Source organism: Trichosurus vulpecula, chromosome 2 (genome assembly GCF_011100635.1).
Source record: "Trichosurus vulpecula isolate mTriVul1 chromosome 2, mTriVul1.pri, whole genome shotgun sequence".
In the NCBI taxonomy this organism is placed as follows: domain Eukaryota; kingdom Metazoa; phylum Chordata; class Mammalia; order Diprotodontia; family Phalangeridae; genus Trichosurus; species Trichosurus vulpecula.
The window spans coordinates 170,825,428-170,842,561 of NC_050574.1; the positions used below are offsets into that span (position 1 = coordinate 170,825,428).

General features: G+C 40.0%; 2 protein-coding genes across 10 annotated transcripts in view; both read right to left on the reverse strand.

Moving 5' to 3' along the window:
• Positions 1 to 11,310, reverse strand: part of NFRKB (nuclear factor related to kappaB binding protein) — a 37,706-nt gene extending 26,396 nt beyond the window's left edge. For 7 of the 8 annotated variants that reach the window (XM_036744508.1, XM_036744511.1, XM_036744507.1 and 4 more), the window contains exons 1-4: positions 11,194 to 11,279; positions 6,587 to 6,736; positions 5,096 to 5,251; positions 233 to 434 (exon numbers count right to left, since the gene is read on the reverse strand). In XM_036744508.1, the coding sequence (XP_036600403.1) occupies positions 233 to 434; positions 5,096 to 5,230 (337 nt within the window). In that variant the 5' untranslated portion in view covers positions 5,231 to 5,251; positions 6,587 to 6,736; positions 11,194 to 11,279. Of the gene's footprint in view, positions 1 to 232; positions 435 to 5,095; positions 5,252 to 6,586; positions 6,737 to 11,193 lie in introns of all 8 variants that reach the window. The other variant, XM_036744512.1, reaches the window with a different exon arrangement.
• A 2,004-nt stretch (positions 11,311 to 13,314) lies between these two features.
• The window catches only part of PRDM10 (PR/SET domain 10), a 159,288-nt gene continuing 155,468 nt past the window's right edge, over positions 13,315 to 17,134 (reverse strand). For both annotated transcript variants that reach the window (XM_036745030.1, XM_036745029.1), the window contains one exon: positions 13,315 to 16,460. In XM_036745030.1, the coding sequence (XP_036600925.1) occupies positions 16,251 to 16,460 (210 nt within the window). In that variant the 3' untranslated portion in view covers positions 13,315 to 16,250. The remainder of the gene's footprint in view (positions 16,461 to 17,134) is intronic.

Here is a 17,134-nt window from a genome sequence, read left to right on the forward strand (position 1 = left end):
GTGTCACCACTAAGACAAACTAATTGCCCATTAACATAAGTGGGAGAGAAAGTACCTTCCTCAATCTTCATCCCTACAGCAGGTAATAAACCACTATTTTAGAGAAATCAAAAGCTTGAGAATTCTATGTCTGTTTCTACAAATGTGTGCAACAGATATACAGATCAAAGACAACGAAAGATTCCACAGGAGTGAAACATGCAAAAAAAACAAAGGCTATTCAGCTACAGACCTCGAAAGAGTTTCTGGGCAATGTGCAATGGATTCCCAAAACGAAAGTTTTCCCCACTGAATAGGGCTAGAATAAGCTGATTTTGCTGCTCGATGTTATCTTCAGGGAAGTGAGGCAGGAACTGCTGGAGGTGCTCACGCTGAGAGTCACTCAGCACATCATGCCATGTTGAGAGGCTAACTACATCAAAGAATATCTCAGGCTGGAAGAGAAAAAGAATGGGGGGGAAATGTCAGTAATAGGAACATCAGTTTTATGTTTATAATCCCAAGATCTTTGCTCAACAAGAGAAGAACTAAGGAGCTGAAATGGAGAATTTATTCAAAACCATTCAAGCAAAACAAAAACAAAAAAGATTTATCAAACATTTCATTAGCAAGACACTGTGCTATGTATACAGTGAATACAAAGATATATAAGAAAAAGTCCTTGCTTTCATAACTAAAACCTAGCTGAAAGATAAGACACATAAACAAATAACTATAATTGAAGACATATGACAAGGGTCATTAAAAGATCTAAAAAGAGAGTTTAGAGAAGGGCGACTTACTGGCTGAGGGGGTTAAGATGTGACATTAAAAAGTGTTATCACCTTTTAAGTTGGGCCTGGAAAGATGAAAATTTTCACAAATGGATGGAAGATAAGCAGGTGAGAGAGTTAAAAGGGTATATTTAAGATACTGCAAGCAATTCAGTCTGGTTAAAACACAGGGAGCAGTGGAAGGCTGGAAAAAATGACTGGGGCCAGTCCAAAGAAGGCCCCAAATAACAAATTAAGGAGCCAAGGCTTTATGTAGTAGGAGGTAGAGACCCACTGAAGACTTTCAAGGAGAGAAGTAACAGGATCAGAGCTATGTTTTATGAATATGAAGTAAAACAATTTATTAAGCATTTACTAAGTACAAAGCACTGAGGATACAAACAGAAAGACTATATGGTCCCTGCTCTCAAAGAATGACATTCCAACAGCGGAAACAACACATATAGTGGTTTCAGCTGCAAGTGAGATGGAAAGAACCAGTAGCTCTTGGATACAATGGCAAACAGATGGCAATGCAGCATCTTTATGTCATTTTCATTAATAAAACCATATCTGTTTCTGATGTGGAACCATCTGAAAGTGCCATGAGCTTTGGGTAGTAACTTTCTACTCTGAACCTTCAATAGCTGCTGAAAAGAGGGACACTGAAACACTTTCAGAGGTAGCTGATAGGTAGCATCTCTCCTGAATGATGGCTGTGAGGGCCATGCTAAAAGTAGGGTTGGTGGCCTTGGGGAGAGGGGAGTGAGAAAAGAAACAACTATTCTAGGCCTCTTGAGTATACTGCCTGTCAGAGGTAGCTGCTTCATGTTAGCGGTAGGAGGGACAACAGAGTTGGTACTATCTACCAAGGATGTTCTCACTGATAATTGCTATGGGAACTGGCTTAGAGGCAGAACTAGGGGATCTGAAGGGTACTACAGTTCTTGGGTGTCTGAGTCCTGGCCTGTTGAGAAGCAGCACTAGTTGAGCTGGTGGCCATGGTCTGACCTTCACTGAATATGCTACATCCTCTCTCTCTCAGAATGTCTTGCTGTTTCAACTAGGTTGGTTTGTCTGCCCCATCAGGGACAAGTGAGTCATGTTCATGTTAAAGTCCCTTAGCCACAGGGTTTGCTCCATTGGATAATAGCTGCTATGCCAGACTGGAAGCAGTATGAAAGATGGGAATTATAAGAGTGAGAGTAAAGGTGGAGAGGCCATTGCAATAGTTGAAGCAAAAGATGATAAGCACCCAAAACTTGATAATGACAGAGAGAATGGAAAGTAATTGACAGATGAAAAACATATTTTAGTCGTAGAATAAAAAGGATTTGCTGACTAAATGGATGTGGAAGGGGAAAGGGAACAAAGATGCCCCCAAAGAACATTCTTGGCAGTGACATAAATTGATCCAATCTTACGGAAAACGATTTGGAATTATACTCCAAAAGTCACCAAATTGTACATACTCTTTGTCCCAGCAATATCACTAACAGGAATGTAGCCCAAAGAAATGAAAGAAAGGGGAAAAGACTCATATATACAGAAATATTCAGAGTAGCACATTTTTTGTAGCAAGGAAATGAAAACATAAAAGGTACCCATCTACTGGGAAATGACTGAACAAATTACAGTATAAGTATGCAACAGAATGCTGTTGCACTGTAAGAAGGGATGGATTCAAAGAGACCTAGGAATATTTGTAAAAACTAATTCAGAGTGAAGTGAAGAAGACCAGGTGAACAATTTGTACAACTACAAGATTGCAAAGAAAAACAATTTTGAAAGATTTAAAACTCTAATCGATGCAATAACCAGCCATGGCTCCAGAACAATCATGAAGTATGCTTCCCACCTCTTAGGGGAGATATAATATAGTAAATGAGGCAGAAGGAGATAAATATTTTCATATATAACCAATATGTGGATGTGCTCTGCTTGACTATACTAACTTGTTAAAATAGAGGATTACTCTTTTTTGGGGGGAGAGGGAGGAAAGGAGAAAGGAAGAGAATTAGTGAGGATAAGGAGTAGTGATAGGGATACCAAAAAAAGGAGAAAAAAGAATATCAATGAAGCATTTAAAGAAAATGCAGAGAAGAAGTTAGAAGGAAGTTTAGAGGGCAACACAAACAACCGAGACAGCTTTGAAACTAACACAGTGAATCTAGTACAAACTTTTAAAAAAGTTGTCCACAATGAGATTCACGGTTTCAAAGGCAATCATCTTTTGATTTTCTTTGTATAAGTGTAGCATTAATCTAATCAAAGATCTTCCCCACCCATTCAATAGGGCTCAGGTGGGCCTAGGTGTGAAGGCCTGATTATAGGCCCCAAACCCCTACTTCCTAGGTGATAAGCCAATGTGGGTGTGAAGCCCTCAGGGCCCTAAGAGGAGTTGCTTGGACGAGAGCCAATGGTATGTATGCTGAGTTCTAGCCAATCAGAAGATGTTCTAATCAATCAGATGATGGCTAGGACTGTATAAAAAGAGAGCCCAGAATTGGGAGAAGCACAAGAGGACTGGGAGCAGCAGAGAGCAGCAGGATTCAGAAGCAGAGAGAGCTCGGAACAAGAGAGAGTTACAGAAATCAAGGAACTTACGAGTCAGCAGAGCTGCAGGAGAGAGTGCTGAGCGAAGAGTTAGGATTAGTGAGCGATCTTTTTATAGGGAGGCCCTAGCATCAAGGGGAAGCTACAGTATGGCTTGGTTCCTTGCTATACTTTGTTATAATTTCCTTGTTCCTACAGTGAGGTGGGCTATTGGTTTTGGAATATTATTGTCACAAAATCAAACTGGGGGCACTGATCCTTGAATCTGATCCTCTGGAGTCTAAATAAATGTTATACTTCCTCTGCCTTCTACCTAAAGAATTCCTTATACTTCGTGATTCTCAACCATTCAGGCATGCCCATGGTCCTTTTCAGGGTCATGAATTTTGCCTTACTGCTATAGTACATAAATGTTCATGTTTGTCGGTCTTTATCAAGTTCAGAATAACAAAAAATATTTTTTAAAACAATGCCTACAAAGTTTCTAGCCTAGGAGATGTGGAATAATGCCCAAAACAAGGAAATCAGAAAGACAAATGATGCTTTTGGAAGTAAAGATGATGACTTCTATTTTGAGCATGTTCAATCTGAGGTGTCAGTGGAACACATAAGTGGAAATGCAAAATTACAACTCAAGAAAAAGGTCTAGGCAGGGCAGCTAGGTGGCGCAGTGAGTAGAGCACCAGCCCTGGAGTCAGGAGGATCTGAGTTCAAATGCGACCTCAGACACTTGACACACTTACTAGCTGTGTGACCTTGGGCAAGTCACTTAACCCCAATTGCCCTGCCTCCCCGCCTCAGAAAAAAAAAGAAAAGAAAAAAGTCTAGGCTAGAGATAAAGATTCAGGAGTCAACAAATACAAGTGATACTTGAAGCCATTAGATATGATGACCAAAAGAGAAAATATAGAGAAAGGAGGATAAAGGACAAACCTCTGTTGAAATCCCTAAAATTCAGGGGTAGGAGAAGGAGGAAGAATGAGGATAATGATAGAGGAGAGATCAGAAAGGCAGAAGAATGCAGTGTCACAGAAACCAAGGAAGCAGAAAGTCTCAAGAAGTGTAATCAACAGTGTCAAATGCTGAAGAAAGGTCAAAGAAGGTGAGAACTGAGAAACGTCACTGGATTTAGTAATTATAAGCTCACTAGTGATCTTCAAAAGAACAGTTTTGGTAAAGCAGTAGTTAAACTTTTAAGGGTTAAGAAGTGAGTATTTTACAAAGAAGCAGAAACAGTGAGCAAAGACTTTGCTTATGAGAATTATGTGAAAGCAGGATAGAAAGAAGACAGTGGTTAGACGGATCTATTAGACTTTTTTTTAATATAGGGAAGACCTAAGCATATTTATAGACAGAAGAAAATGAACCAGCGGAAAGGGAGAGACTGAAGATGCAAAAGGAAGAGGGGATGATTAATGAAGCAAAGTCTCAGAGGAGAAAAGAAGGAATGTAATTAAGAGCCTAGGACCTAATTAGGGGTGCCTCAAGGCCACATGTGGCCTTCTAGGTCCTTGGGTGAAGCCTTTTGACCAAGTCCAAGCTTTACAGAACAAATCCTTTTATTAAGGGGATTTGTTCTATGAAGTTTGGATTTAGTTAAAAGGCTGTACTTGAGGGCCTAGAAGGCCCTGGCTTAGGTGAATCAAGGCTAAGAACTTGGAGTAGGAATACTTCTTCCTCTGTGACAAGAGCAAAGGAAGATAGGATTACTAAAGATACAGAGACACTTGCACAATGAATACAGGGAAGCTATAAACAATAAAGACAATTCAGACAAGGTTACTTACATCTTCCAATAGGTCCTCTGGCAGGCTAATCCTGGTCCCTCCTAGCATGCAGTCCTCCATAATTCGAGTGCCATGGCCATCTCCACATGGCCCCAGGTCCAAAGGATCCGTAAGCATGTGATCCAGAGCATCCATTGTTTACTTTCCACGAGTACGCTAAACAAAAGCATTCAATAATAACAGGGTTTAAATGGCCTATCAGTAATCTTAGCTGGCCCAAAAGCTTCTCTAAATCATTAAGCTTAAAAATAGTTAAGTTCAGTAAGACCATCTGTATTCTAAACCTCCTTAACTTCTCTGTGGCATTTAGTTTACTTAACGTCTCCCAAAGCTACTGATTCTCTAACCACAACCATTTCCTCTATAGCCTAGTGGATCTTTTGTTTCTGACTATTCCTCCAAAAACAGGGGGATAATGAAGCACAGCAGAAAGAGTGCTGGACTTGGACTTGGCGGTCTTAGATTCAAACCCAAGCTCTACCACTTACTACTATTGCAACCTTGGGCAAGGAGATCTCTGAACCTCAGTTTCTTCATCTATAAAAATGAGGAGGGTGGTGAAACAGATGGTCTAAAGAATCTTTCCAACTGTAAATCAATGATCTGACCTCATCTGGACATTAACCAATAGCTTCACTTTCACAAAAGATGGTAATTCCCTACAGGTCCTTTGAAGTGCCTTATATTTGGGAAAGCCTAAATAATGGTTCAATTTCAAGACCATTTAAAGTTGACAAATTCTAATATTAAGAAATTCTGTAATGAGGAGGAACCAAGTACTGTAGCATGTCCCTTTTAAGTTAATTTGGCTGAAATTATCTAAAAAGAGAAGCAAAATGTCAATGAAGTCAGACAAGGTGATACAGCTGTGGAATTCTAAACTTCACTAAACTCAGTGTGACCTAGGATAAATGTCTCTTTGGGAACCAATTTGAATGAGAAAAGAATTATTATTCCTACTAGGGACAAGACTTAAGCAAAGTTAAGTAAATGAAATATGTCTTCAGCACTATCAACTGCCTCTAACTACCTCTCTACCATTAGGGTATATTCTCCTTTGATTTGTCAATACTGTTTTGAGAGTATGCATGGCAAGATGGATAAAGGATAAAGGGTGGTGGTATTAACAAAAATAGGGAAATCAGAGGAACGAATCAGTTTTTGGAGAAAGATAGTTCAGGATGATATCCATCCATTAATCGATGACATTTGGATCCAACTGTTCAACCAACTATGAATACATTTCACTGCATTACTGTTCAGCTAAGATTTTCCCACTTTGTCCACAAGGATCTCATGAGAGGTGATCAAATGCCTTGCTGAAATCTAAGTACAATATATCCATGGTAGTTCTCTTGTAAACAGCAAAACATTATCTAACTGTGAGCTATTACTATTAGTTTTCCCCATTTGCCAATTTAGTAGGGAAAAGAACAGGGAAAAGATCAGTGGTTTTACTGGTATAGAGAAATCCCAGGTAAGGAAACTTACCCTCTACCAATGCAGGTCAGCACCTTCTCTCTGCAACTTAGGGTCTAAGAGAGATGTCTAGAGCCATGAAAGATTAAGTGACTTGCCAAAGTCACACAGACAGTATGTGTCATAGAGACAGGACTTGAACCCAGGTGTTCCTAGTTAACCCTATCAAAAAAAAGAAAATGAAGTTAATCTATCACAACTTGTGAGGTCAGTTTGGTTCTTAGTAGTCAATCATTATTTTTCTAAGTCTCAAAAACTGTTTTAAAAAATTCATTCTAGAATTTTGCAAGATATAGACATGAAGTTCACCAGTATAGTTTATAGAAATCACTATTTCCTTTTCTGAAAATTAGGATATTTTATTCATCTTCAGCATTAGAATCACACAATGCTAGAGCTGAAAGGTACTTTTAATCTATCACCCTCACCAGAAACCGAGACCAACAGAAATTAAGTGACTTCTCTAAGGTCACACACAGAAATACAGAGTTATAATCTAAATGTCCTGATTCCAAAGTCAGACACCTTTACACTACACTAATATGGCCCCTCTCTCATTCTCAACGACTCCTTAAAGATCGCTGACAATTGGCCCAACAATGATGTATGCTAAATTACTTCAGTATTTCTACTAGACAAGGAGACAAAAATCATATAAAGCAGGTAGGCGCCTTCTCTTAGATATCAATAAATTTTATATTGTTTCTTCTTTGTAGGTGATTTATTTTCTTGGATAAAAAAAGATGAACCAAAATAGAAGTAGTGTAATTCAGATTTCTCTTTGTATGTCAACACTTTACTGACTGCAACAAGAAGAGCCTATGCTTCTTTATTCAACTTCTTAATTTAAACATATCTTTAAAAGTCCCTTTTCTTATCCCTGATACTTTTTAAGAGCCTTTAGCTTCCCTAATGCTAACCACTTAGTCTGTATCAATCCTTCACATTTATCTTTGATTATGTGTCCCTCCTTCTATCTTTTGTACACATTCTTTTGAAATTTGAGCTCAAGCCATTAACAAAGAAAACCTTTAAACACATCTGCAAAAAGAAACTGACTACCACTCATGGAGCTCCAGGAAATGTTTTCTATGTCCAGCTACAGAAAATACCAAAGATAGTGATCCCATAAAGTATCATGTCCTACTCAACAAGAACTCTTTCAAAACACTTTTTTGGATGTCTATTAATTATTTCTTATATTCAGGAAACAGAAAATAGGGCAAAATGAGTCAACCAGCAGTTAACTAGATAAAGAAAAAACTTCCAATTAGGATTTCAGGGTTCTATTCAGTCTTTGAATTGCTCCTTGACCTTGAATGTAAGTCTCTTCTTTATGGCAATTAATATTATTTCTACCCATGACACTTCAAAATATGTTTAAAAAGCACAGAAATTTCTCATTGTAATCTTATTAAACCACATGATCCACTAACACACAAAGGACTTGACCAGAGTTACAAGTAAATTATTGGCAAGTCACCATTCTGCCCTTGGTTAATAAGTGCAATCCATTTGATTATCATGATTATATAGATGTAATGTGCACATATTATCAGTTGGCATGCACTTAAAATTGTTTCTCAAATAGTGGTGTAGATTTTCTGTGATCCACCTATATGCTTTCTTATAAGAATGCATTTTACAACACTGGAATACAGCAACTCTAACTGGAATTACAGGGATATTGAATTCATTACCTTGGATTCATTAATGTATTTTGTTCTAATCAATTTCGCTATCAACATACTGATAATTAGAAGGCATTTTCCATTTCTTCAATTCTCAAATTATCTAGAGATTTGGATTAGGATTTATAAAATAGAGCCCTTTTTTCACTACACTCAGATAAAACAATTTTCTTGAATAACTTGTTTCGGATTAATGTAAAATTATAAGTTCATTCATTTCTACAATATGTTGCAAAACTAAAATCTCTATAAAAATGTGAGTTGTTATTAAAATTTACTGAATGCCTAATATTTAGAAGACCTTATTCTTTAAGGAAATCTAGGTTGGCCCAGGTCTGTCGGGCAGAGGTCACATGGGGAGAGGCAGTATCTGGAAAAGACACTAGAGAGTTAGGAAACCTGCATTTGTATTCAAGGCTCCATCACTTACTATGTGCCCTCAAGTAAGTGACAATCTCCAGGATCCTCAGTTTCCTCAGAAAGTTAATACTTACCCTGCCTACCTCACTGCCTACCCCTCATTAGAATGTGAGCAGGGGCTGTCTTACTCTTCTCTTTGGATCAGCATTTCACACAGTGATTCATTCATTCATACACTCACAGGAGTTGTAGCAAAGAAAGTCCTCTACAAATGGCTAGCTTTTATATAGCCACTTTACAACAGCCTGCTGATTGGTCTCTCTGCCTCAAGTACCTCCCCACTCCAATTTAATCCACCCAGCTGTCAAACAGATCTTACACAGATGTGATCATATCCCCCCCCCCCACCCACACACTGGCCCCTTCCTACCTTTCCATTCTCCTCACACTTTATTCCTCCTCTACATGTTTGTTTTTTTTTTTTACTACTCACACAAACACTCCATCTCCCTGAATGTTTTCCCTGGGTAGACTCAATGCCTGGAACCTTCTCCCTTCATCTTGGCCTGCTGGTTTTCTTCAAGTCTCAGCTCAAGCCCCACCTTCTGCAAAAAGTCTTTCCCCATTCTTCTTAATTTTAGTGCCTTCCCTCTGCGACTATCCCAATTTATCTTGTATGTATTTTGTTGGTATATAGTTAATAATAACTAGCACTTATATAGGTCTTTAAATTTTGCAAAGAGCTTTACAAATATTGTCATTTAATCTTCACAATAACTTTGGATCTTAGGTGCTATTGTTTCCATTTTATTGTTGAGGAAACAGGCTGAAAGAGGTTACAAAGTGGCATGGCCACGATCACACAGCTAGTCAGCATCTAAGGCAAGACTGAAACAAAGGTCTTCCTCTTAACTCTATGACACAGGGGTTAGCATCCCCATTTTACAGATGGGGAAACTTTAAAGTGATTAAAAAAAAGTGAACGAATTACTATCTGTCCTTGGATGGCAATAAGAACATGAACATACGAACACATGTATATGTGTGTGTATATATATATATATATATACACACACACACATATATGTGTATATGAATGTGTGCACGTAAAGTTTAAATATAAATGAAGAAACAGTATAATTACAGATGAGGAACAAGAACCAGAGTATAATCACAGATGAGGAAACAAAAGTGATACAAAAAATGTGAGTGAATTACTGTCTTCCTTGAATACCAATAAAAACACTAACATATATACAAAAGTGTGTGCATGTATACATACATACATGCGTGTGTATATATAAATGTGTGTACATACGCGCATATATAAAGGGAGAAACCTGAGAGCATAATTACAGATGAGGACACAAAAGTGATAGAAAAAATGTGAGTGAATTACTGTCTTCCTTGAATAGCAATAAACACACTAACATATGTATTGTACATATACACATATGTCTGTGTATATAAATATGTGTGTGCACATATACATATATAAAAACGGAGAAACATGAAAGTATAATTACAGACCAGGAAACTTTAAAGTGATACAAAAAGCGTGCGTGAATTACTGTCCATTCTTGAATACCAATAAACACTGGCATATATGTATGTATACATACATATATATGCATATATACATGCACGAATTACATATTTTATGTTTGTATAAATATGTGCTTGCATATACAAGCATATGTAAATACAAATGAAACGTGAGAGGCCAGAGTTCAGGACACTCTAGTGCTGGAATAACTGGAGGAGGAGGAAAAGCACTCAGCACACAGGTTGGCTCTTAACCAGATGAGAATACGGATGCAAGAATACAGTGATTCGTTGGTTGGCATACAACCTTCCCAGAACAAGAGAAATGACCCGGAGAGAGCCCTGCACGTTAGTGCGCTCCAGCTGTCTGTTTGTCTGTCTGTGTCTCTCTCCTCCCCTCTCCCTCTGGTGGGAGCTTCATCTCCTCATCCACAGTTTATTGATCTTTCTTTCCTAATGGGGTAAAGTTCCCTTCCTTTGGGACCTGTCTGCTTAACCCTGAATCCAGCGGGTGGCATCCTGCCTGACCACTGAGCTGACCAGACACAAGATAACAAAATTGAAACTGTAAAGAGATCCACGAGAAGGGGTCACACCGGGACTGGAGGGTCAGGACGTGTGGGGCTCTGGCCCACTTGGGTGAACACCCCCTCCTAATATGCGCGCACACACACACACACACACACACACTCCCGCACGCGCGCGCACACTTACAAACACACGCCCCCCCCCCACAAGGGACCTCTTCCCCGCACCCCACCCCACTCGCGGCCCCCGGGATGGCTCAGGCCCGGCTCTCTCCCGGTCCCACGCTCGGGAGCGCTGGGCGGACCCCGAGGGCCCCGACAGCTCCGTGCCTGACCCTGACCTCAGATCAGCCCGCTCTCCCCCACCAACGCCCACACCGGCCCGCCACCCCTCCAGTCTTCTGTGCCTGGAGCGCCCCGGCTCCCCGGACGCTCCCCTCCCCTAGCCCAGGTCCGCCCCGGCTGGCCCACCCGGGCCCCCCACCCCCAGCCTCACCTAAGCGGCTGCCACAGCCCTGACCCCGGTTACACTTCCCAGGGCCGCAGCCGCCGGGTCTCGGACGTGCTCGCTCCCGCCAGCGTGACGTCCCCATCCGTACGCGCTCCCGAGCCCGGAAGAACGGAGCTGGGAGGAGAGCAGGAGGGAGCGGGGAGGGGCGGGGCGAAGAGGGGAGGTCCTGCGGTCGAGCACGCCCAGGAGACACGGCGAAGATTGAGCGGGCCAAGTCCTGCCTCCAGCCAGTCCTCAGGCGTGGCGACTCCACCCCCGGAGCCAGCCCGCCCCTGACATTGACCCTCCCAAGTTTTCAGTGTGAGAGTCGCGGAGCGCCTCTCCGGCAAGGGGTCCAGACTATGACCTCCCCCGAGTGTCTGTATCTACTTGTGTACAGATGTCTCCCCCATTAGAGTGTAAGCTTCTAGGGGACAGGAACTGGTTTTGCCCTTCTTTGCATCCCCGGCTCTTAGCACATAGTGTTTTAAAAATGTCTTCTTTTGTGTCATGGACCCCTTTGACAATCCGGTGAAGCCTACAGACCACTTTTGAGAATGTTCTTAAAGTTTAAAATAAAAACATAGGGTTAAGGAAACCAATTATAGTAAAACCAATTATAGTAAAAGTAATTTAAATGTCTTTTTTTAATGTCATGGACTGGAGTTTAAGAACCCCTGATCTAGTACCACCTATTTTACAAATGAGGGAACAAGCTGAAAGAGACCTGTATAGTCCAACCTTCCTTCTCATTTTACAAGATGAGGAAACTGAGGCTGAGAGGTGAAGAGACTCGAGATTCCACGACCAAAATCTAAACCCGGGTCCTGTCTTTGCAGCCAGGACTCTTTCCATTGGCTTATGCTACCCGTACTCAGTGCCTAGCACAGAAGCACATGATAAATGCTTGATTTGATTGGACTCTGATATCCATATTAATTTGCCAATTCCTGCCTTTTCTTCCACCTCCTCATATCCCCACCCCCCTTGATCAGCACCATCCCAGCTGTTAGAAGGAACATTAGAAAAGGTTAAGGGGAAACAAACACAGGCAAAGCAAAAAGAAAATTTGTTACGAGATAAATATTTTATTTGTATATATTAGATCCATTAATTGACTTTTCACTTAACCCCATCCTAATAGGGTCATAACTAGAGAACGGGGTGGGTGGGCGAGTGGGTGGAACAAATGAGGGGCTGCTTTAAGTGCTAACCCAACTTTGTTCCCAAGTTTGTGAAGTTTATATTCCCAAGCTGTTTCTAGGGCATCCTTAGTAGAAAATCCCTGCATTCAGCCCCGATTCCTAAACTTAATTTACAGTTGAGATCAGGAAAGACAAATCTTTTGGACTTCATAGTCCAGCTGCATGACCCAGGAAAGCTGCAGCCTCTTGGAGCCTCAGTTTTCCCATCTATAAAATGGAGTTGATGCTTGTACAATCCACCTCACAGCATATAAAGAAAGTGCTTTATAAACCGTAAATAAAATGTGATATATACGTGAGCTGGAGAAGAAACATAGTTAACATTAAAACAAAACATCAACTAAATCTATTTTAAGAAAAAATGTGAGATAGTGTTATAAACTTCTTACAATGCTATAAGCACAGTAGTACTTAAAGTTCTTGAGGATAATGATTATGCTAGGAGAGAAGACTTGAGTGAAATAAGGATTCATATCTGTCGAATATAGTGTCTCCATCCAAATTAGTCACTGGCCCCAAATCTTTATTGGGAATAGTACATTGGTTATACAGGTATACAGCTACCTAATTTGGCAGAGGTACCTAGATCAGCAAGGGAGTGATCTCTCCCACCTAGATTAGAATCTGTACCCACCTAATTGAAGTATTCCACACAATCCCAATCTCCCATTTCACTACAAATCCCCAAATTCACAATCTCTTTCAGCAGTTTGGTAGTCTTTTGGAGAGAAAATATTTTGAGTTTCAGGGAAAACCCATGGCAGATGGATATTATTAGTCTGTGCTTGAGCAAATGACTCAAAAAAACCTTAAATACTATGGCCTTTTAAAAAGGTATAGCAATTGTTCTATTGCAACTGATTCTAACCGAAAGCAGTTCCTGCTCCAAAAACACAAAAAGCATCTTGTTTATTAAAAAAAAGAAAATATTTATTAATTTTACACCTGCTGGATAGCACAAGACTATTAACACTATAACTCACCGAATGTACAATAAACATTCACGCTTAAATAACAGGACAGGGTTATTTTCAACCAGTAGGTCAGCTTTAGCATATTGTGAAATGCCATTTAGCCCTAGATGTCTTAGCAGTTCTTGGAAGAAGATCCTGTTAAGCAAAGAGCCTCTAGGTCCTTGGAGGCATATGATGAGTACCTGGCATGGTCATCCCAGGTCTTAAAAATCACTCAAACAAGGTCTAACCCTAAGTTTTTATGTGTCAGCAGTATTTTTACATGATGAAAATGTTTATTCATGTGGGCACAATTAAATAAACAAAGAAAATAATCCAAAATCCCAATGGAACCTCCCTTTAAATTTTCACACTGCAGCTCCTACAGTGTCAAGGTTTGAAAGTGGCTACAATGTAAATCCTGGGTATAGGGGTTTTCTGAACTGGGTCTCCTAGGTCTTTTACTGTCTCCCATCTTCTCAAAACTAAGTCCACTGGAATGGACCAATAAGCAGAAGAGTTGGTCTTAAGGGAATGTTATTTGGTTTGATTGCCACCTGCACCACATGTTAATAATACACGAAATAGTTTGGAATTCCTCTGTGATTCCACAAAAGGATAAGCACCTCAGTAAAAGAAAGACAAGACCCTTTCCACAATGTTTTCCTCCTTGTCTGAGTAATCTAAAACTTGAAGAAGAAAAAAACTGGCATAGAACGAACATACCATTCAGTGATGGTTTTCAATTTTAGCCAATGAAAATTTCTACTTTTGGTTTGGGGGTGGGGATGGGGAAGTGATGAAAAACAATACTCTGCTTGCAATAAAATTAATAAGTGATCAGAAAGGTCAAACTTCAGTTATAGAACCTAAAATTGAATCTATAGTAAGTCTGCAACCTTCAGATATGGTCTTGCTAGACAGCATAATCATGTGTGTGTGATCACTGAATTTTTGTGACTGTGCAAAACTGGCATTTAACCAATATTTCCATTTGAAAAGACTAATACTGCACCTCTGATACCCTCAGAAACCCTAGACTTCCTATTTTTACAAATTTACCAAATCCTCAGCTTTCAGGAATAATTATATTGAGTAAGTATAAATCTACATTTGCAAGTTTATTTGAAAATATTTACCAAATTGTCTGTCATCCAGAAGGTTTCCTTGGCACCAAGTAATTTGACCTAAGCAAACTAGCTGCTCAGTTTTCTAACAGTTTGTAGTGCCAGACATATCCAGGAAGTCACAGGGTGACCAAACTGCAACTTCATTTAGTTACCTCTATTTTAAGGTATAACTTCTCTGTTCTGGAAAGTAATATAGAGTCTACTGAAGGATAATTATTCACAAAAATCTGTCAGTAGTTGTGTCACAAAGGACTGCTAAGACATTCTGATTTCAGAAATAGATTTATACACACAACTCCTGGAATGACTTTTTAAAATAAAATCACTCTCCCTATCAATATCATATTCTATTTAACCCCAAGTAAGACTCCTGAACAGGAGCAAATGCAAGAAAAACTGTCATCAAGACACAGGTTTTGTTTTTATTTTTTCCTCCCATGTCAAAAATAACAGTTTAGTCTATATGCAAACATCAGGTGATCAAATGTTTCCTGGTGATTACCTTAATGTATTTATTACTAGTGGTCCCCTGACATTTTTTACTTTTCCTGAGTCCAAAGTTGGTCATTCAACAAAAACGTCCAAAAGAATTACAGTAAATTGAAAGTGAAATGTGTAGGAAATTAGGATGGCCAACTTTCCCTCCAACCTTCATGAATGAATGTTCGTTTTAAGACAGCACTAAAAAGGATGAAAACGCAATGCATTTCTGTGAACAGCTAGTTGATTGTACAGCTGGATTGAGGAAAGAAAGAATCCATCCTTCACCAATGACCAGGAAATGGATCCTTATGGGCACTGAAAAGGCACTGAAATCACTGTAAAACCATCCAACAGTTTTTGACAATTCTGCCTTTATCTTTGCTCCCTTCCTGACACAACCATAACTGCAGAATGGAAGGCAAAGCACTTCTGTAGGGTTAAAGTACTACTACTGGACTTTATTTTTGCAGGAAACCCACCTTCCCGGCAATAAGACAAGTGTCCTGATGCTAGGTAGAAGAGAGGCTCAGTACCACCAGGGCAGACTATGGTACCCAGTCAGCTAAGCCAGGATAATCCAGGCTGGGTGGAAGACTACCAACAAGCCAACGGTTTTCCAAGGGGAAGTGAAAAAAGACAGTCAGGAGAATAATTAAAACAAGAGTTCCTTCAAGGCTCTACTGTCAAGTCTTTCTATACTTCCACCAATTAGCCAGTGGTATTCACCAATTGATCTTTGTTACTTACTAGACTCCCTTGTTTACAGCCCGAAGAGGACTTGAAACCAGAAGATGAAGCAGCTCTGACCTCTAACAAGTCTGCAAAATGCCCCTTGTCTTGTAGCATCGATGCTGGGAAGGTACAGGGCATGTTCTGCCAACAGTCATTAATGTGGCAGGTTCTTTCCCCCTTTGGTATGAATACAATAAATATGCTATTTAAGTACTTCCACAAAGGAAAAGTAAGGCTTGTCAAGTGTGTCAAAATCAACTCAGAAACAAGCCAAAGTTTCTGTATTTTCTCCTGCTGCAAAACTCCTTTGCTCTGGACAGCTTCCCTGAAACATTTGGCCTGTTACATACGTGGCAGTATGTCTATGGAGTCCTAAGAGTTAAATCCATTTTTGTGATGACTGCAGCTATAAAGTCAACCTCCTAGCAAGAATTTCAAAACTCCTAGCTTCAAAACTCTGGAGTAAATAATAAATTAAAAAGAATTCCAAGTTTGAGATTTGCTAAGTGGTAGTCAGGAGACACGATGGGACTGCTTGATTCCAACTCCAGGGACAAAGGTTAAGTTTTAGTAATGTGCACTTCACTGTTTCCATTCCCGTTGGTGGTCGTGATGATGTACTGGGTGGTTTGTGGTGGGTTAGTCGTTTGGCTCTCCAAGGCATCAGCATGTGTGGATGGCTGTGAAACGCCCACCTGGACTCCACTGGAGAGGGCAGAGGTTTGCTTTTCTTCTATTTCTGGCTGACCTTCTGATATCACAAAATGAGTCTGAAAAATGAGAGGAGAGAAAAGGAGGGTGAGATCTTGGAAAGATCTGGAGTCTCAATGGAGGAAAAATTAAATGCAAGAGGACACAGTGATAGGTCTGGGATCCTGAGAGAGGGGACTATTCATGTAATGGACATATTATTTGTCCTTCATTCTTGAAGAGGACCAATGACATCAGGAGGGTGATGTTTTGACTTGAAAGTGAATTGGATTTAAGAGAGGCAGGGCTGTGCAAAGTCATCAACCTCACTCTCTCCTCCAGGTATAACTAGAAAGAGCATTTAATTACATCGTAAAGTATACTGAAGGATTTCAGATATAGAAAGATGCATTATGCTGTAATAATAACTGACACACCTACAATGACTTCTGGTTTGAAAAGCACTTTACATAGATTATCTCATCTGGCCCTCACCATAACTGCATTAGGCAGAACTATTATTATTCCCATGTTACAGAAAAGGAAACTGAGGATCAGTGACTTATGGTCACAGAACTAGTTGAGTGTTAGTAAAGGATGAAATCTTTAAGACAGGCAGGGCTGTGCAAAGTCATCAACCTCACTCTCTCCTCCAGGTATAACTAGAAAGAGCATTTAATTACATCGTAAAGTATACTGAAGGATTTCAGATATAGAAAGATGCATTATGCTGTAATAATAACTGACACATCTA